The sequence below is a fragment of the Argiope bruennichi genome, chromosome X2, assembly GCF_947563725.1.
Source record: "Argiope bruennichi chromosome X2, qqArgBrue1.1, whole genome shotgun sequence".
In the NCBI taxonomy this organism is placed as follows: domain Eukaryota; kingdom Metazoa; phylum Arthropoda; class Arachnida; order Araneae; family Araneidae; genus Argiope; species Argiope bruennichi.
This window is the reverse complement of record NC_079163.1, coordinates 46,452,436-46,474,378: the sequence shown is the minus strand read 5'-3', so window position 1 is coordinate 46,474,378 and position 21,943 is coordinate 46,452,436. Positions and strand designations below refer to the sequence as shown.

Genomic DNA, 21,943 nt, shown 5'->3' with positions numbered 1-21,943 from the left:
TCAAATTTGTAATTATTCAAACGGATCTCGTACTGGTGTATACTGGGAGATGGAAAAATAGGGCGACGACTCAAATTTTGTTTTAATCTTCCGACAGCAAATTAATATCACGATGTTCATCTTTAATTCAGGCCTAAATGTATATATCTTGGGCATCTACTTTTTACCATCATTCTATTTCACACTCTTTTTCGAAGGCAACTTATGTACCATTTGTTATAACATTTTACAAAAGTATTTTTTTTATAATCCTGTGCATAGAATCTTTTATGAAATTATTACTTTGTATTTTTAACTATTTCCTTGTACCTACTGACGTGTAATTCTAAAGTCTGTTTGGGCCAAGTATGCAGTCTTTGATATAGTTAAAAGCACCTGAATGCTTTAAAAGGCATCCTTAATTTAAAGATTATTCTTTGAATATTGTAAATAAATGTGTCATATTTGTAAATTACACGATGAAATATTAATTATATATCTCTTATTCTTGATGAAAACAGAGTGACCTCAATACTTCTGGTAGTAACATTTGATGAAACATGTTTGGCCTCAAGATTTAATGAGATGCATGGATTCCATCTAAGATCGCTATTTATACGAGCCTGGCATCGTGGATCAGATACTCTCGTATTGATGTGAAAGTTGGAAGGGGAAGCTGAAGGAAATATCGTATTCATCTTACGACAATTGAAAATCACCGTGCTCATTCTGAATTGCCATTAAAAACTCCAAAGATTTGATTGGTTAGACTGATGTCCCTTTGTGAAGCTACACAAGACGATTTTTGGAATGTTCTTCATTGTGGGAATAAGTTTCCATGCGCTGATGATAAGTGAATGACACATACGCCTCTATTCCAAACTTCACTTCATACTAATATGTGGATGTTAGACGAATTTTAGACGTTAGCATCAACGTTCAAACGTCAGTTTTATGCCATCCAGGCTTATATACATAATTTTGCATGGAATCAAGCCTCGAACCCAGAATTCTCTGATCCTAGAGGCTAGCTTCTACCTCTAAAGCTACCGTGGTAGGAGATATTTCAAAAGTTGCGTTAATTAAAAAAACCTTTAAAGTTTCAAGGCAATAAATCTCGAATTTATTTGGGGACCACAGAAGGTAAGTTCTCGGTTTCCTAGGACCACTGATTTGATACTAGAATTTCCATCAGAAATCATCATGTATTTAAGACCAGAATCTACCGTCGAGGATCAAATGTTTGCATTATGATGTGGCGGGGAAGTATTAAGTGTCCTCAACGTCTGACTAAAAGCGCAGAATCATGTGGTCCCCTTCAAAGTATCCATAGTGTAACTTCAAAAAAAGAACGTTAATCTACGGAACTAAATAATTCAGCTCAAAGGTATTTGAATCAGATATGATTTAATCGATTCCATTCTGGCATTAACGAAAATCTAGAACATGAAATACAAATTTAATCATGCTGTTTCGATCGTTAATCTAATACTTAGCTACCAACACATTAAGGCTCGTCAAAGAAATAAACAAATGTATTATAATGTACCTTGTTTGTAAGCAACGTGCACCAAAAGTTTTAGCATCTTTTTATCGGCAAAAAGAAACAAGAAATTGGTTTAATTTGGTTTATTATAAGCAGATTCGAATAAATGCTCAACTAGTGTGACTTTCGCAGATCAGAAAAAAAAAGAAGCAAATTCTCTCTTCTGAAAATTTCTAACCAGAATATAGGAATGTACGAGATAACATAAACCAGTCTTTCTTCTTAATTAGTCTTCAGTCATATTTTTTTTTTAATTAATTGAAGATGGCAGTTTCGGAATGATTGATTATTCTTCTGTGCAGAATTATCAAGAATTTCCTGGCTGAAAAATGTTGATGTAGCAGGGAAGGAGATTATTAGGTGATGATTAAGATTTCGAATTTCCAGCTTTCCCTAACTGTTTCGCAGGAAAAAAAAAGATGCTGTAATTACTACAGTTAATGGATTATTATTTTCTTTGGCTGGATGAATTTATAGTAATTTGAGGAAGTTGGATTAATCTACGTATTATTAAATCTGGAAATTCGAGATTATAAAAATAAGTTTATTACGAATTATTTCAGATAACATCCGTTTTGAAAATATGACTAATGTAGTCTACATTTTAAAAATATCTTCATTGTGTTAATAGTATTCTCTGAAAGTACTCTACATGTAAAGGGGAAAAAAAAGGACTATCTTTTCTTGTCTTCTGACTTATTAGAAGTCCTTTAAACGGTAATCTATGAACTCGGTGTTATATTCAGTTCATTAAAATAAAATAAATTTTAGATAATTTAAAACAAAAAAATAAATTATTTGAAAAATCAGAAAAAAATTCTGAAGATAACTATGTGTGAAAAACTGTTTGGTTAAGGCTTTGGTTCACCAATTGATTAGTATTACTTTAGGTATTAAAAGTTTAAACCTTCGAACTCGGAAAAAGTAATTTTAATTCGATACAAAATTATTCATCTAGCACAGGACTTGCTTATTTCTATGAAAAATATTTATCATAGTTTTAAGTTGAATTTTACCGAAAAATTAATCTATATCTTCTTACCATTCTTTAGGTATTTTTTTAAATCAAAATTTAAAAAAAATAAAACGTCAAAAGGATGCACCATCTTGAATGGTGAGTAAGAGGCACATCCGAGTACAAAGGGTAAATATTAACTATTCATGTTAAAAATTTACGAATCAAAGTAGATGGATTTCACGTTAAATTCCTTAAAATTTGAAAATAATAAACATAATTAAATGTGATATAATTAAATATAATAAATATATTTAATATAATGTGATATAATTAAATGAACAGAAAATCGGGATTTCGATAGAAGTTTCTAGTGCAAAAAAATCCTGTCAATTGAAACTTCAAAAATTATTTAAGAAAACGTCATCGTGAAAAAAAAATCAAGTTGTTTCTGGTATTATGCGAATTCTCATGACTGACCTAATTTTTTTGATTTTAGCATTTAATTCAAAAGCTCACATTGGTGTGTTTAGTCACAATTAAGGATAACATTCTTAAACAAATTGAATTTCTTGCCATTTTTAATGATTTAATGGTAATTATAGGTACAATCTTTGCTTTTTATAACATTTTCCGGTAAATAAATAAATGTATTTAAAAATTATTTACAAGCGAAAACTTTTTAATGATGTTGCTTTCTTTGCGGGATCTCCGATTTGTATTCTGAGAACTTTGAAGGAAAGTGAAAATAAAGAAAAAAAAAGTGCACGATATTTATTTTTTCTTTTTCAGTGAATATAGTAGTGACTGCTAAAGAAGAATAACACATTAAAAGAAAATAATAAATAGAAGTTTAAAAGCTGAAATACTATCACACATCTCTAATATTCTTGGAATTATTGAAACTAAACTCTTTTCGGATATCTGAATAATTTAGAGTTGGACTTTTAAAATGAAAGCCTTAACCCTTCTTTGTATGATGATGGAAATTTCCATCATAACATTTAGTAAACAAAAAAATTGTACTCAAAACAGGTGTACTGTAAATTGGTTGCTGCTGGCAACTTTTTTTCACGACTATTGCGTAATAAGTAACTTAGCTGTTAACTAAAAAATAATCAAATGTCACAATCATTATAGCGGGTTTGAACTTGTCATTCCGCTGTAAGTTGTGGTTGGAAGAAATATGCGATTTCTTGAACATTTTTTTTATAACTAATCTGATAGTTTTTTGCTAATAAAAGCGATAATGAGTGGAAATATTTAGAAGAGAGGGGCATTAAAGATTTTGTACTGAGTTTAACATGTAAATTTGCATGATGATGGATATTTCCATCATACTGTTTTTTAATTATTATATATTTATACTAAGATTTTTTAAAAACATCTTCTCTTTAATCCAGAGCATGAATTATATCCCTCTGATTTATTTCACACACAAAAAAGAAAAGAACACGCAAAAAAGGGTTAAAACTGCTTTTAAACAAATATGAAAAGATCTCAAGATATATGTAGAAAAAAATCAACAAATTCCTAATAATCAAAAGGCAAATTATTAGTTTTAACCCTTTGATCTCGGAAAAGTAATTCGATTCATAATTATTCATTTAATACATGGACTTGTTTATTACACAAAAAGATAAATACATGCAATTGTTTTAAATTTAATTTCCTTGAAAAAAATGAATTTCCAACTTTTTATCACTGTGTAGGTGTTTATAACAATCAAAATTGAAAAATAAATAAATAATAATAATGATAATGGTCATAATGATGTACCATCTTGAATGGTGAGTGAGAGGCACCATCCGAGCGCAAAGGATTAAATTGAAATATATTTTAATATAACAATAGCAAAAGAAGAATAAAGCCAAAAATATTTTGTAACACTTTATCAGTATATTGCAAGAAAATATATATAAAATATACTTACAGTGAACATGAAGAATGATTCTTCGACTCACTGATGGAGGTACTCCATTAGCAGCAATGCACAAATACGCTCCAGTATGCAATCGACTGACTCTCGTAATGCTCAAAATTTCACCTTCATACGTAATGGCATTCGGATCTGAAAGAAAATTTTTAAGCTTCATTAATAATATAATGAGAAAAATTCAATGTATGATTAATGAAACTGTACCTTAAATGGGTTCCATGATTCTTTTCAAATCATATAAATAATAATTCGTTTCTTAATGATGTAAACAAGCAAGAGGTGTTTCACTCCCGCAAATTCAACTCCAGGACTAAACGAAGTGTAAAAGGTGATGTCTCAGAGTGCTAAACAATATGAGATATTCTATACATATTTAGAATTGTTTTAATTTTAAACGAACTTTTTGAAAAATTTGCGAACGTTATCTGTCTGATATTTAACTATTTAAAGAATGTTTTGAATAATATGGAAGAATTTAATTTTATTTCTAAGAAGTGGAAAGTTATTTTAGTTTTCACAGACGCGACGCACTTTAGCTGTAACTTGTTTTGGAATCCTTAAATTCGAAATAAATTTACTTACAGATTTTATCAAGCTGAGATTCTTAAGTATTTTATTTTGGGTATCTTAAATGTTGAATGTTTTGAAGCATCGTTTAGAAACAAGTAACAAATATTTTGCTCGAAATGTTATTACGAAGCAAAAATTATTTTTATAAATATGTATAAGCAGAAAAACAAGAGCTGTATAAACGTGCAAATATTTAATATAGTTGGTTAAATTAATGAAAATAAAAGAAGACTATTATCGAAGTCTATAGTCGAAGAAGTTTAGTAGAAAATGAATACAATTTAAGAGGCATTGCATACTTTGAAACCAAAAGTTGATTCGATGATGGTGTTAGATTCGATCAATTAATATCTACTGTCTGGTAGTCTAAAATTATAAGATTTAATTATAAGTAATGAAAAGACAATAAAAAGATTGAATTTATTTCATAACTTTATTTAAGAAATCTTTTTAAAAAATAATTTTGATGACTACATACACCTATCAGCAATGAAATCAGGTCGTCACATCTACCTACAAATTGTAGGACTTATGTAACTTAATTGTTTATTACTAAATGCGGACTGAAAAATAATGATGGTTAATGTGTACATTATGATAAAAATTATATCTTGTACCATTACTGCCAGTTAAATATCACTAAATCTTATCTTAGTGCAAATAAAGTAATTGATATATTTGAGCAGAATTTGGTTTTAAACACTAGTAACCGATTTTATGCGTCATATAGCTGTAAATGCTTTAAAAATGTAATTTACACAATTTGAATAAATATTACATAAACAATCATTAATGTCGTATTTATTTTTCATTAAAGCGGCACTTTTTCAGTATAAAGCTCAATCAATGATCTTAATTTAAGATAATCAGCAAGCGCTACTCCGTGTTTGATATAAGTCCTTTGCAGTCTTAATCACCATTCAAGACGGTGCATCATTTTGACGTTTCATTTTTTTTTTAATTTTGATTTTTAAAAAATACCTAAACAATGGCAAGATGTAGATTAGTTTTTCGGTAAAATTCAACTTAAAACTATAATAAATATTTTTTTTTCCATAGAAGTATGCATGTCCTTGTGTTAGCTGAATAATTTTGCATCGAAGTACTTTTCCGAGTGCAAAGATTTAAAATATCACGAGAACTTATTATTTTTTGGAAATATAGCGTGGATTATCAACATAGGGATTAATTGGACCTTTCTTTGTTGAGAATGCCGTGACTGATCACATGATTGCTTTATTTCAAGCACTTAAGAGTTATTGAAGAAAGAAGAATAGTAATTCCAGCAGAATAGAGCGTTTCCTTACTATTATCGTGAACGTGAGTCCTCATCTTGATGAAATACTAAAGAACATATAGTTAAGGTGAAAAGTCAGCATTCAACTCACCTATACTTATCGAACTATAACTCTTTGGATTTTATTTTTGGGGGTTGCATGTGACACTGAATTTATATCCTAGGCCTAACTATTATCAGAAAGCATCTATAGAAATAAATTTCATCTAAGTGTCAATGACATGCTGAGCATCGTTTGTAATATCATCTGAAGGTTTTATCATCAGAGTCTAGACAATAGCGGACAAAATCGTCTGAGCAACAAAATTTCCGATAATTGACATTCTAAATTCTTATATAATAATTTCAGTAATGAAATTTAGATGCATACAATTAGTTGTTTACGCAAAAATTATTAAAATTGTGAAAATATTTTTGGGAAATCTTATTTGATTTCTTATAGATCTTTTTTTATGACCTTGATACCGTAGAGAAATTTATTACGTCATTCACCTGTGATTCGGCAGCTTCCTGATTTGAATATACCGTCGAATTGAGTTATTACTGAGTATTGCCAATTTTTGCTTACCTGTAAATTTTTTCCCTTGCCACGCACCGAGCGGAATGGGTTCATTGTCTTCTCGTCTCCAAGTGATATTCGGGGTTGGATATCCAACAGCTTTGCACGTGAGAGTCACGTTAGCCCCCTCTCGAACTATGACATCGCTGCTACTTCCTTCTTCCAAAATATCCGGAGGAACTGTAAAATATTTGGTGGAAAATTTTCTTGTGTAATTTTTCTTGTGGAAAACGTAGTTAAATACAATATATATATATATATATACACACACACACACAAGTAAGAATGTACATTTCGAAAGGAAGAATTAAAAACAATAACCAATATATATATATATATATATATATATATATATATATAATTAATTTCAAAATTTTTATCTTGATTATTATATTAACTTCATTCTAAAATATGTTCTTATTTACTGATCCAATTCTTACTTTTTATCTAATTAATTCTAGATGAGTTCTATAAAGCTGCTAGTCGCAGCATTTTCTCACGCTTGATGAGATGGGATAAAAGCCCAATATGCTTACAATATTCTTTTAAAGATATCTAAATTTTCCTTTCCTAAAAATACACGTGTCAAAGAAATGCCTATCCAGTTCTAATAGTAAAACTACTGAAGGGAAAAAGTTCGGTTTCTTTTGCACTGGTATCGAGATGTAAACAGACATCAGTTTTATCATCGCTTCTTCTTCATAAAATGCCTCCCGTAGTGAAATAAATCGAAATTTAAAATTTCATGTATATATATTACTGAAACTGAACTGCTTGAAAAGTGCATTTTATAATGACAATATTATTAAACAAAAGGTGTAATTAGTTAACAATCATTCATAGTTTTTTTAATCATGCGTAGCAACAGAATTTTAAAGAAAGCTTACACTGACCATACTTTAGAAAGTTACTACTTAAAGTTTAAAAGCCAAAATGAAAAAGTTTTCAATTTGAAAAAAAAATAATAATTTATGTTTCAAGATTGTATAGACAGATCAGAACAATTCAGGTAAAGGTATTTATCAGTAAAAACTTCTAAGCACAGAAAGAATGCACATTTCGATAGGAAGATTAAAACCAATATATTTGTGTCTAATTCGAGGAAATACGCATCTTACCATTAAATGCAGCTGTATCGAAAAAGAAAAGTAAGTAATTTCAGTGAAATGATAAATCCTACAAAGCATGCTTATAATTAAATCCTATAAAATTTAATTACTTTTGTTGTTAAGTTCTGAAAATTCAAAATTATGGTAAAATAGCATGAAAAAATATGTGATTATCGTATGAAACAATCCCTCCAAATTATAGGAAAACTGAAATAAGGCTTTTTAATAACCAAATGTTTGGTGGTACAAGGGCAAATTTTGTTTTTGTACCCATAAACTCAAGTGAAACTCAACCAAGGCTTATTTAATTACTTGGAATTTTTTTTTTCGAATTTATCACCACAATTTTTCAGAGGAAATTTATAAGACATTAAATTCTAAAACATAATATATATCCTTCGTAAAAAACCATCGTGGCAATTGACGAAAAAAAGTTTAGAATCCCGATAGGTTAAATTACAGCTTGGTACAATAAAAAGTCATCCCAAAATTAATTATTTCCAACTTTGAATTTTTTTTGAAGGAATTAAGCATCTCATTGTTTTGGGAAAATAATTAATGGATAAAAGGCATCGAGTCTTTAAACCCTCAATAGCTGCTATATACTATTCTCAGAAAGTTCAAAATCACGGCAATTCATAAAAAAAAAAAAAATCTGGAATCCAGCTAAACTAAATCATACGAATCATATCTTTCCACCAATAAGAAGAAGTCAAGCAAAGGTTAAGACCAGAGTCATCCACTCCTCAAAGGGGTCGATAGCGCCTTTCGGTCAGTCATTAATCTTTAAGATTACAAACGAGGGCGAAATGTCATTCAACACAGTGCATTAGAGTAGGTTCATTGTAATCGCTTACTCCGGGATTCATTTCTCTTGTAATAAATTCAGATAATTGATTCGCAGTCCTGATTCACGTTGAGAAATGGATCTCATCCCGCTTAACAACGCTATTTGCTGTTAGGCTGATTCTCGCGAAGAGAAATGAACTTTAAAAATCTCTTCAGGCAATAGGATGGAATACTTGGACGAGAAGCAAAAAAGATTTTTATTTACAAACGAATAAGTGAAAAGCTTTGTCTTCTTCTTTTAACAGGGTTATATAACCTAAAATTACATATCATATATGAAAATTTCCAAGTTTCGAATTTTTTCGATGTTATTTAGGTTATTTGAATAGATTATTCAGTCTGAAAACTATCTCATAGAGATAGTTTTCGGATTGTATCATAGCAATTCATATGTGACATTTTTTGACATAGATTTGTTATAAGTAATTCAAAAAGTTTTTATGCCCATTTTTAAAATATCTTCAAATTATTGGATCAGTAATTGTCAATTTTCAGTCAGTAAAAAAAGTTAATGATCTGTTTTTGGAAAATGTTATTTTGTTTGACACATTATTTAGGTTGTTTGAATAGATCATTCATTATGAAAGCTATATCTATGAGATAGTTTTCATAATGTATCATAGCAATTTATTTGTGACATTTTTAACATAGTTTTTTGATTGATTTGCTACATAGATTTGTTATAAATAATTCAATAAGTTTTTATGTCCATTTTTAGAATATATTTAAATTATTGGATTATCAGTTTTTAATTTTCTGTTAGAAAAGTAAATGATCTGTTTTTGAAAAATGCTATTTTGTTCGACATATTATTTAGGTTGTTCAAATAGATTATTCATTCTAAAAACTATCTCTATTAGTTGTTGAGAACAAAAGTTTTGTGACATGGTTTTGTTATAAATAATTAATAGAAGTTTTTATAGCCATTTTTTGAATATCTTTAATTTATTGATTCATTAATTGTCAATTTTCTGTTATTAAAAAAGTAAATAATTTGTTTTTGGAAAATGCTATTTTGTTTGACACTCAATTCATTATTGTTAATTTTTGACACGGGCAATTTATTTTGTTAGCATTAAGATAACTCTTTGAAGAAGAAAAAATAATGGAGATAAATTCTGCTCATGTGTATTACAAATAATTTCGGTTACCCAATTTGATATTCACACAGATAATAATGTCAAGTTGAAGAAAATAGTCAGATTTTGAATAATCAATAACATTCTTTTAATGTCATTAAACAACACTTAATGCAGACTTTTTAATTCAGTGTAATTGAATAATGACATTATTCATTGTCATAATGTCATTACTAGCAACTTATCACCTTTATTTCACATCATTTTACTTCATTATTTCTTTTTGCTTCAATTGCGAGATATGTACTTAATCTAATATTTATAGTTGAGTGTTATATTGAAAAACAATTATTTTCAGAATAAAAATCTGTTTCTCATAAAAGTTTTTCCACATATTTCCGATTTCATTGAAATTTTCTAAAAAAGTTTAGTTTAGCATACAAAGTTTCTTAGAAGGGTTTGATTATTTGTGGTCTTTTATACATTGGTGGAATTATTACTTGGATGAGGTACGAAGTATTTAAACATTTAAAGCATGTCTAAGTTAAATTATTCAAAGAAACGCACATTATTGATTTATCTATATTACTGTCTTGATTTTTTTTACAGCTTAAGTTGATAATCGACTTCGAAGAGATTCCAGAATTTACTGGCACATTTTCGCTGAGAGAAGACAACAATTTAAAATAAATTTACCTAATCCTATGTTCGGATTTTGTGTGCTAGTTTTTATAAATTTTAACTCTCTCAAAGATAAATTTTTAACTACTCATTTTTATCTACTCACAGGTGAAGTATAAAAATTTAGTAATGGTCATGCAATAAGTAATATTTTTTGATAAATATTTAAAATAATTTTTTTAAATGATTAATTTTTTTGATCTATTGAAGCAAGTTGGAAATTGGAAACTTGTCGCCATAATAACTGATAGCATTTAAGATGAATGATTAGATTTTATATGAGAAGTAGTTTTACATAAATTCTTAAAATATGCATGGAAATCAAAAAGAAAAGCTCTTTCTATAATTGAGCTGAAATACGAAGCGATGTGGATGAAACTTTTGAAAAAAGTTCATAGTTTTAAAAGCATTTTAAAGCATCAAAATTTACGTTTTGAATTTTTTCTCTTTTTCTTCAATATGGAAGAATTCCTTTTTTCTGTTTATATATCTGTTTGCTAAAGTATTAGAACATTAATAAGCCTAAAATTTTGAGAAGTGCTGAGTTTGATAAAAAATGCAAGTCCTTGGAATTTAGAAAAATGCAAATCATACGAATGCTGTTATATTAAAGGAATATAAAACTATAATATATATTTCTCGTATATCTATACATTTGTATAAAGACATGAAGAACTCTATGATAAGGAAGAAAAATTTAAAGTGAATTGACACTGAAGCAAAAGATATATACGAATCGCCAAAAGGTGAAATGGGAAGAAAAGCAATTTTGCCTATTTAGAAAGTTTCCATAACCGTGACTTATTTTGCAGACGCATAGATTGCTCTAAAATTTTTGGGGTCAGGATTCTACCTTATAAGCTATTTAGAGTGTATTGAATCTCTTACTTTTGCATAATATAGCTTTTTCAGAAGTTCAAGAAAATAAAATCGATACACGTCTAGACAAATAACTGAGTAAAAATGAATTCTCTGTTTCGCATATTTTCCTCTTCTGTGCACATATAGTTTTCTAAGTAGTAATATTAACATGAAATTCTACTTACAATATAATTTACAGTTTGTTTTGCTACACAGTTCAGAAGAAATATATTTCAGTTCCATCTGTTTGAATGGAATATCACAATACCTTTTATTTTACTGATATTTTGGCTTTTAATTAATAAAATAAAAAAATACCCTGGCAACTATTTACTTAATGCAGCTATTGTATCGGGTTCTTTTTGAAATAGAAGTTCCAAGATTAAAAAAAAAGACAAAAATATTCATCGCGATTAAAAATTAATCTCTAAATTTACAGTAACATTGACAGAAAACTTGTGCCACAAATATTCAGCAAGAATTCCCACTTCATTTGACGTGGCTAAATGAACATCAATATAGAGGTAAAATTAGTCCTAATGGCAAGAATGGAAGGAAAATTAATGTCTTCTGATCGTTGCTAGATTATTTGATTGGGACAGCCCGAACTAATTAACCTACAACCCTTATTCCATTATTTTTTCAGGAAAGGAAGTGACATGACAAATTCGATTTGACCTAATGTGGATTATATAAAGATTTAAATTTGTTTTATTTAAATATTGACGTCGAATTAGAAATTTTGAATTATTGTAAGATGCTAAAATGTAGTTAGCTACATAAGTAGTTTTGATGACAGAAGCATTTCGATTTCATCTGACTATATTCAATTCTTCTTGGGGTAGTTGCACTCCTGTGATGTTCTATAACTCTGCGAGTGCATTGTTTCAAAGAGAGTTTCTTTTATAACGGGTGTGCCAAAATTAATGCAAGATTTGAATTTGCCACTACTCGTGCAGTAAAATATTGGCAACCCTATTAAAAAAAACATTTGACAGCTGATAGTTTAGGGTTAGTAAAAATGGAACGCTACGCGATAGAACAATGTGTTAACGCAATATTTGAATTAAATAAAAAAGATACTTTTTTTTTCTTTAAATTGTTATATTTTTATTGAATCGCAAAGTACACAGGATAGGGTTATGTATGGAATAACACATAGGGCAAATGGTTTCCATGGCTTTACTGGCACATGCGAACTCTTTTGTCGAAATTTTCCATGAACATTTTGCATAAATGTGGCTGAATTTCCCTGATGCGGCTTTGAATTTCCTCCTTCAATGTATGCGTGCTTGTGGGCTTGTTGGCATAGATCGTTGACTTCAAATAACCCCATAAAAAGAAATCAAATGGTGTTAAATCACACGATCTAGGGGGCCAATTTTCAAATTTTTGAACTGTGGCTGCCAGACTTTCTTTGTTTTTGAAATATTGTTCAAAAATGAAAATACCTTGCTCTATTGTGTAAAGATTCATTTTTACTAACCTTAAACTATCAAATGTCAAATGGTTATTTTTAATAGAGTTACCAACACTTTACTGCACAAATGACGGCAAATTAAAATCTTGCGTTAATTTTGGAGTACCTTTTATTTGTATATATGAGCAAAGTGTTTATCACATAAAGGAAAGATTCCTGTTCTTCAACAACTTAAACCATATCTTCCCCTGTTACTTTTCTCCCCACTCTCTGTTCAGCTGGTGTGGGCCATTCTCATTGCTTTTTTTTATATCAAGTAACACATGTTAAGTTAAACTTTATTTTCCTCTTTTGCTTGTTTCCAAAATATCTTAACGATCCAAATTCTAAACATTATAACAATTTTTTTTAAGGTGTAATCTCGCTTCCCACGTGAAAGTGCACTGTTGCTTTAAAGCAAGTTTCCAAAATGAATGTAACTAATCCCTGTGTTGATAGGGACGCAAGTTTAGAGAGTGAGATCCTGGTTCAAGTAACTGAAATCTCAGTTCAAATTCTGAAGCTTATCATGGATATCTATATAGCAGATCTACAAAAGAAATAACAAAATAAGAGCTAGACCTTGCAATGCCAGTGGATGAAAAGGATCTCTCGATATTTAAATTTCTGCAAAATACAGATTTAGTAGTGCTTATATTTATTTTTAGTTTGTATTCGCTGTTATAAGTGGTCAATTCTGCAAATAAATTAATTAAAAATTCATTCAATGAAAGAAAAGATTGCATTTTATAATTCCAGTTACTGAGTTATTTGTAATAATGCAAATTTTGTTTATATCTATAACTTTTGGGATCGGTTGATTTGAAGAAAACTAATTTATTTTCTTCGGTTTCTACAGTCCTTTTCTGTGTAAGAATCCACTGATTCATCCACATTTTTTGCCAAAAGACTTATTATCGATACTTTAATTCCATAACTGATAACTAATCCAATAATACGAAGTATTGAAAGTTCTGGGTACGTGCTTTGAATCTGAGTGTGACGATATAGATAGTTTCTGTCTAGACATAAGGATTAGAAATATCAATGATTCCTACTATTAAGTTAATGAAATAACTATAATTATGAGCCGTTTCAAAGTATATCATTGTTGAACAGATAATTACGCTTCAACTTTGATAATTTCAGTGTAAATACATTGCAAATTGAATACAAAAATATAAAGTTAATTTAAAAATCCAAAATCATAATGGTCTTGGTTATACATACAACTACACAAAAAAAACAACTCTAGTAAGTGTTTTGTGTACCAGACAGAAACTCTATCTAGTATATCTAATCTATCTATCTCTATTTATTACTCTGTCATGTTAAACATACAAAGAGAAATTATTTTATTTATTTTATTGATAAATCATTTTTCAAATTTCGTTTGTATCTCTGTGAACCCGCTAACTAAAAACTATAAGAGCTAGACAAATGAAATTTGTGATGCGGCCTTGCCACAAAATTTATTGACTTCCATCCATTTTTGGAAGGAATACTTCTTTTTGTCTTTTTTATAAGCGTGGAACGATAACTCAAAAACACAATATGCTAGAAGTATGGCAAATGTCGGTATAAGAACATTATTAAATTTTAGATAGAGATACAGACTTACATCAAATTATAGATCATTATTAAATTTTATACCAAATCTATGGATGAATAAATTTTCAGTTTATGTGTCTATTCGTGTACAAGAAAACTCAAAATATCAAAAAACTAACTAAATGAGAATTTATATATAGCCTTCGTACTAAAATTGTAAATCTGCATCTAATTTTGAGTGCAATCAATCATAGAGAAGAAGTCATTGCTTAACCAACTTGGATTGAACACCAATTCACACCAAGTCCAAGAGATCAGGGAAAGAGGGGTTCAGTAACTTCTGAGGGTAAAGACCCATGAACGCCCGAGAGCAGAAGTCAGACTTTTGCTGATATGAAGATGACACTCACACACACGCTTGCACAACCCCTTTTTACAGGGGGGCTCTTTTACACACCTCACAGATAGAACACAGGGTAGAGAACAACCATGCCCGAATCAGGATTCGAACCCGGAACGCCCAGATCATAGCGAAGAAGTTAAAAATGTATATTCGATTCGCCTTCATTATGACGAAGTTAAACACAAAACACACAATAATATATAAGAATATCAGAGAGTATATTTGCAAGCATGTTATATTAGCATGTCTTCGTCTCTTCCACCACGCACACATGCCCGCACACGCACGCACGCACGCACGCACGCACACACACACACACACACACACACACACACACACACACACACACACACACACACACACACACACACACACACACACACACACACACACACACACACTATTCATTTGAATTGGCCTACGTATTCCATTGTGAGTAGTTTCAAAATTCCTAATGGCAAGATCCAAACTTAAAGTCTATCCTAAAATAAATTGCATATGAATTTTGAGACATTTTTATAACTATATCCTGAGATTTTGATATTTTCTTTGAAACACACTCTATTTGGAACCTACAAAGTGATATTTGAAGCACCAAGGATCTAAGGATCTGTCTAAGTTTCAATCAATATTTTTCTTTTTGTTCCATTAGGAGAAAATTGCATCAATTTTCAATGGCAACTGAAAATTTATAAATCCTTTCAAGTGCCCTAAACGCATCTTCTAAGTTATGTTTTAAAGAAATAATGAATCCAGTCAGACAATGTTCATTTTAAAATTATGAAATCCAAAAACAAAAAGATTGTTTATTTCAAGAAACCATACAAATGAAATAAAATGGTTAGTGCCGTATCAATCATATTGCATTATAAAATTTTTAGCATCATAAAATCTATATATTATTATATCATTTGTAGCATTGTAACATTATAAAATCATATTGCTTTATAAAAACTCATAACATCATCAAATCGAAACATTCAGTGATAACTAGATTTTGAAATTATATAATTAGAAGTAAATTTATCTTTTATGTTATGTTTTAACGAAATAATAAACCAAATCAGTCTTTATATTAAAATTTTGAAATTGAAAAATTAAAACAATGTTCTCTAATAAAAACCGTGCAAATGAAATCAAATTACCAGTGTTATATCAGTCACATCAAGTACCATAAAGATTTCAAGGCCTTCTAAGTTAGGCTTTAACAAAATCGATCCGTGAATAACGAACCAAATCGATGGTTATTATGAAGTTCTGAAATTCAAGAACTAAAATATTGTTCATTGAAAGAAATCATACTAATGATGTAAAATAAGTAGTGTTTTTCTAAAACGCTGATAATGATATACGAATAAATGGTTTCTTATTTATTTTGGCAACTGAATTCGTATTTAATTAGTTTATTCTTGTATCCAACCTATTAATTTATACCCGTGTATATCGGCTTACGTGAATCAAAATAATCGACTTCCGAGAAAAATGATATTAGTTTATTACGAGAGAATCTGATATATCATATTAACGAGAGATATTCTTGGAATAGATATTTTTATTGAAGGTAAATGTAGATATAATATTTCGCTAGAATAAGTGTTTTTGTCGTTGAGAAGATACTGAGGGTTTATTTATAATCGTAGAGGAAATGGAACAGAAATCATATCACATGTGATGTGTACAGAAACAATTTGGATCTCTGGAGATCTAGGGTTCAAAATTACGAAGCTATATCCACAATAGGCTTTGTATAGTTTCAAATCAGGAATTAAACTTATTGGAGACCGAGATTTTTTTTCCTTTTTGGAAATCATAATATCATATAGGCTGACTAATTTTATTTTTGCAAAAAAACGAATAAAAAAGAATAGAACGGGATGTTTCAAGGTAATGGAAATTGTGAAATTTGGGATGATACAAGATATTGATGTCAAAACGTAGTAAATTTAAGTTAAAAAAGGAATAATTTTACTATAAACTCTGATGATTAATTAAATAATGTGTTTTTTATTAATAATACATCTGTTTAATTAACAGATATTATTTTTATTAGATCAGAATTAAATCATGATAATTTAAAATGAGGATAAAATTAGAAGGAATAGAATGCTACGAGTTATCGATTATTTTTCATTAAAACTGATAGTATAGGAAATAATTGTCTGTTCTTATAGTTATTTGTAAATACTTTCATCCCAGATTTTGAAGAGATTTATTATTAAAGGCCTATTCACACTGATAAAGAGATTTTTGCCGAATTTTTAAGTGTTCCGTTTTTCTAAATATTTTAAATTATTCACTAAGATGGAATTTTTTAGATCATTAAATAAATCTGAAAGTTTAGCTTATAAATTGTATTGGACTCGGTGATTTTCTTTTGCAATTTGTGGATGATGTTTTAATGATTATACTGAATTGTTAGAAAGGATATTTAATATAAAAATAACTTTTTTAAAAGCATGGGTTGAAAATCTCCATGAACATATATAATACAGACTTCCGGATTCATTTGGTAATCTATCAATGGCGAAAACACAGACTCCTCCTAAGCTTCCTTTAGTATCATATAGCTTCATTTGACAAATTTTTTTAAGAAAAAAAAATGCAGTGTTTTTTTTATGAGCCACATTTTGCCATAGGCGAAAGTGAAACTACGTGTACTTGGCTAGCTGTAAAGGCCTTAGAAGTTACATCATAGTTGTGAAACATATGCCATCTTTTTTCGACTATCTCATTTCGTATAGTATATTAATTTAATTATTCTTGATTTGTTAATTCCTTTAAAAAATTATAATAATTCTTTATTGAATAGCTCTCATATTAAAATTATAAAAACTGTCATTTTAATATTTTTAATTCTTTGGTAAATATTCATAAAAGTCAGGTGAAAAATTTGTATGATTACAGAATTTAATTACAAGGACCAAAATGATAAAATTTTATATCCTTCAAGTCACAATTGTGTGACATAAAAGGTAGTGACATAATAGTAATAGGTGAAAGATTTTAGAATGGATCTCTGTCGAAATTTAAAGTGCAAGATTTTTAAGAAAACACTATTATATTTCAAAACGCTTTTTTCCATTCAATAAATGATAAACGCTACTTGATTTTTTTAATGATTACTGGGCGAATTATCTCAATATGTTCTTTTAACAATAAGCCTCTGACTTAGGCAAATTTTTCCTTCCTTTTAAAAAAATAATTAAAACATGAGGATTTTCATCTCTTAAAAAGAGTCTGCAAAGTTTAAGACTTATATATCTTCTAATCAGTGTTAAATTCAATTGTCACACTTAGCATGACATAAAAAAACTGTCTAAGGAGTAATTAGAGCACTGACTAATTAGTTTGTAAGAGAGAAGCTAAATCTTAAAAGTTTGTTGGTACGCGATGTGTATCAGTTAGTAAAGATAGGAAATATCTTACTGCTTCAGCATCTGTACCACCCGTAATGAAAAGGTTAATCAGAAATTATGATCATTGTTTTCTTTAAAGATAGTCTCAAGATTTTTCTTAATAATGTGTGATTTCCATTAGGTGGGCTCAGATATTGGGATGAGAAGATTTCTCTAAGGAAAGTCAGTTCTTGTTTTCCTAGTAGGTATATAAAGAGTGGTGTTGCTCTCTGAACCCTTCGCGGATGACGGGTCATACCTCTGTATGAAAGGTCGGCGCATGTGCTAATCGTTATTGGACTATTATAGTCGACCCTGATGCCAATGTTATTTGTCTTCATTGTTCGGTAATTCAGCTTACCCCGGACGCTAAGTTTGTGCGGGATTTTTTCTTAATGATAATGTATTTGTGACCATCCTATTGCAAAGGTTCCCTAAGTTTTTATTTTATTAAAACAATATTTAATATTATAATTAAACATTCAAAAGCAGTGTACAGTGACATCTTTTTGATAATAATACACTTATTGTATTTAATTAGTTCATTTTTATTTCTACAACAGAGGATGGAAATAAAGCTTGTAATAGTAAACTAGTGTTCTAACAAATTCTTTCAAAAAAAATGGAAAAGATTAATTATAAAGAAATAATTAAAATAATGCAGAATTTCGATGAACAAAATGAAGATATAATTATTCTCATAAAATGAAGAAGAAACAAATGTTCAAAAATGTTTTGCATGTTTTCGAAAACGATTTTATTAAATTAGAGTGAAAAATGAAGAATTTTGGAATTTCACTCATTTCAGGAATTTTATTCATTTCAGGAAGTAAATTTTAGGATGACTAATAACATCTCATACTAAAAATATTATTTTCCGAAAACGTTTTCGAAAACGATTTTATTAAATTAGAGTGAAAAATGAAAAATGTAAGAATTTCACTAATTTCACGAATTTCATTCATTTCAGTAAATTTTAGGATGACTAATAACATCTCATACTAAAAATATTATTTTCCGAAAACGCTTTCGAAAACGATTTTACTAAATTAGAGTGAAAAATGAAAAAGTTAGGAATTTCACTAATTTCAGGAATTTTATTCTTTTTAGAAAATTTAAGGATAACTAATAACATCTCATACTAAAAATATTATTTTCCCAAAATGTTTTCGAAAACGATTTTATTAAATTAGAGTGAAAAATGAAAAAAAATTAGGAATTTCACTAATTTCGGGAATTTTATTCATTTCAGTAAATTTTAGGATGACTAATAACATCTCATACTAAAAATATTATTTTCCGAAAACGTTTGTAATATATAAAAAATACATTATACTTAAAGATAGATGAATTTTAATATAATGTTAATATGTACGTTACAATTTTTTTTTATGTATTAGACTGATAAACGAATATTAACTTTTATTTTATTAAACTTTATAAAATCTTCTGTCCTCTATTATTTTTAAAAGCAACAGATTCATATTTTCTTGAATTCATTAAACAATAAAAGGTATTTGTAGCATCGATACTCATAAACAAGATTATCAATGAAAATAATATCGAATAAATAATAAATAATAATAATAATAAATAATATAATAAATACGAAAAACCTATTCACCAAATTTAATTTGCATCTTTTGATATAGTTTTTATTTTTATATACAGAAATAGAAGATATATCTTCAAATTGTTATAATATGATTCTATCGTTGATGCAATGTATATATTAAGGAAAAAATTACATAATTTTCCAATTTATAAAACCCCTAAAAACAAATTACAAAAATATAAGGGCAACTCAAAAAAATTAATGTACCGAATTTGTATTTGTTTCGATTGAATGGGGGAACCAAGCTTTATTAAAACTCATTCCTTCTTTTTAAAGATTGTGACATTATTCATTTCATGTAGAATTTATTTTTTGTTCAAAAATATTTTAATCTTGATAGGTTTTCTTCTTAGTTATATTTCCTTTTATAGCAAAATATCGAACAAAGCTTTTCATTGAATTTTTTTCCAAGAAAAATTATAAATGCCATTGTGGTATTATTTTCTTTTTAACAATGAAGCTGTCAGAAATCATCTGCTTCATTCCGTTGCAGGCTCTACGATTCTTCATTGTGGGGTTTTTTTATCTCCTCATTTTATCTTTAGTCTCCCGAAACAGGTGAAATAATAGCTATAACAATAGTTTTATAAGAGAAATTCATTTTCTGCTTGTCAATAAGAATGAAAATTAACCCTCCAGCTGCGTATCCCGCAAAGTGGAGGGAAATTCTTCTTTTTTTTGTATTTTGTTATTTTCGTAGACTAATTTATAACAATTTTTGCGACAATGTTTTAGTATTGAATTGCGTTATACTATTGTAGCATTGTACAGAGATAACATTTCACTTCGCTTCTAAAGAATTTGTATTTATTCTCAAACATTGAATTCAAATAGCGGGTGTAAAAAAAATTCTGCAGTTGGAAGGTTAATATTTGTCGTATGGAATTAAATCTCAGCCATATACAAATTCGTTAACGTGCATGAGCATGCTAATGAGGGTTTTCTTAAAACAAAAATCGGCTGTATATTTCTTACTTCTGCTCGGAACCGATTCGTAATTATTCAAAAGAAAAAGAATTTGTTTGACTTTTCAAATCAAGCGTTAATGTCTTTTAATCAGATGCATAACGCTATTCATTTATTAAATCAAGAACCAGTGTTGGAGAATTTATAAGTATTAAATCATTTTAAAGAAAAAGGATCGCTAAAAATTATTGTTGTTAATAATTTTGCATCATAATATTTTTTATAGGATATTCGTAAGTGAAAAGTGGTAGCTCTTAGTTTTATTAATGTAACAATGTTTGTAGATTAAAATCAATCAAAATACTTAAATCTAACAAAATATCTAAAAGAAAGGAAAGCATCAAAATTTTCCTGTGTATAAACGTCAAATATTTTCAATTTTTGTTTGCCTGAACAATTATTTTGTACAATTTTACACACTGAACTATGTCAATTTTCAATTAAAGTCAGTCATAGTAATTTATTATTTTAGGCATTAATTAATTTTTAGATTGGTTCCTAAGAACAAGCCTGCCGTTTGAATAACTAAAGAATTAAAAATAAACAAAAAAAATAATATAACAATGACTCGTTAAGGTTTTAAATTTTTTTTTTCATTAATTGCATAAAAGCGAAATTACCATTCGAATTAACATAAAAAGTATAACTCCGCTTTCTATAGGAACATTTTTCATATTCCTCTTCTATGTTGATTCATATATTACATTCCCACACGTGGGCAGTTTCATATCTTTTTCGATGAATCGCTTATGTTTTAATAATTTCTTAGAAAAAAAAACAGTTTTGGTTTAACTGTGTTAATAAAATATTGAAAATCTAAGATTAACTTATTTTACATAAAAAAATTATAAAAAAAAATAAGTACATATTTTTTTGCAAGGTATTCTTAAAGCATTCCTTACCAAGAACGTCAAGATATCCAACCTGGCTCTTCATTGGCACTGTATTGATTTGGCACATGTATCCACCCTTGTCTGATTCTTGTACATTGCGAATCTGGAGAATGAAGTTGCGGTTGTCGCTATGACTGAGACTAATACGATAGTTGCGTGTTATAATGTGGTGATAGATGGTCAAGATAGCCTTCGTCTCCACTTTGATCCAAGCAGCCTATGGAGGAGAAATGAAGG

The 21,943-nt window shown here is 28.7% G+C and overlaps 1 protein-coding gene across 1 annotated transcript in view; it reads right to left on the bottom strand.

Moving 5' to 3' along the window:
• The window catches only part of LOC129960308 (lachesin-like), a 229,173-nt gene that overhangs the window by 62,433 nt on the left and 144,797 nt on the right, over positions 1-21,943 (bottom strand). Inside the window, exons 3-5 of the mRNA XM_056073646.1 lie at positions 21,716-21,923; positions 6,855-7,025; positions 4,414-4,551 (exon numbers count right to left, since the gene is read on the bottom strand). Of these exons, the coding sequence (XP_055929621.1) occupies positions 4,414-4,551; positions 6,855-7,025; positions 21,716-21,923 (517 nt within the window). The remainder of the gene's footprint in view (positions 1-4,413; positions 4,552-6,854; positions 7,026-21,715; positions 21,924-21,943) is intronic.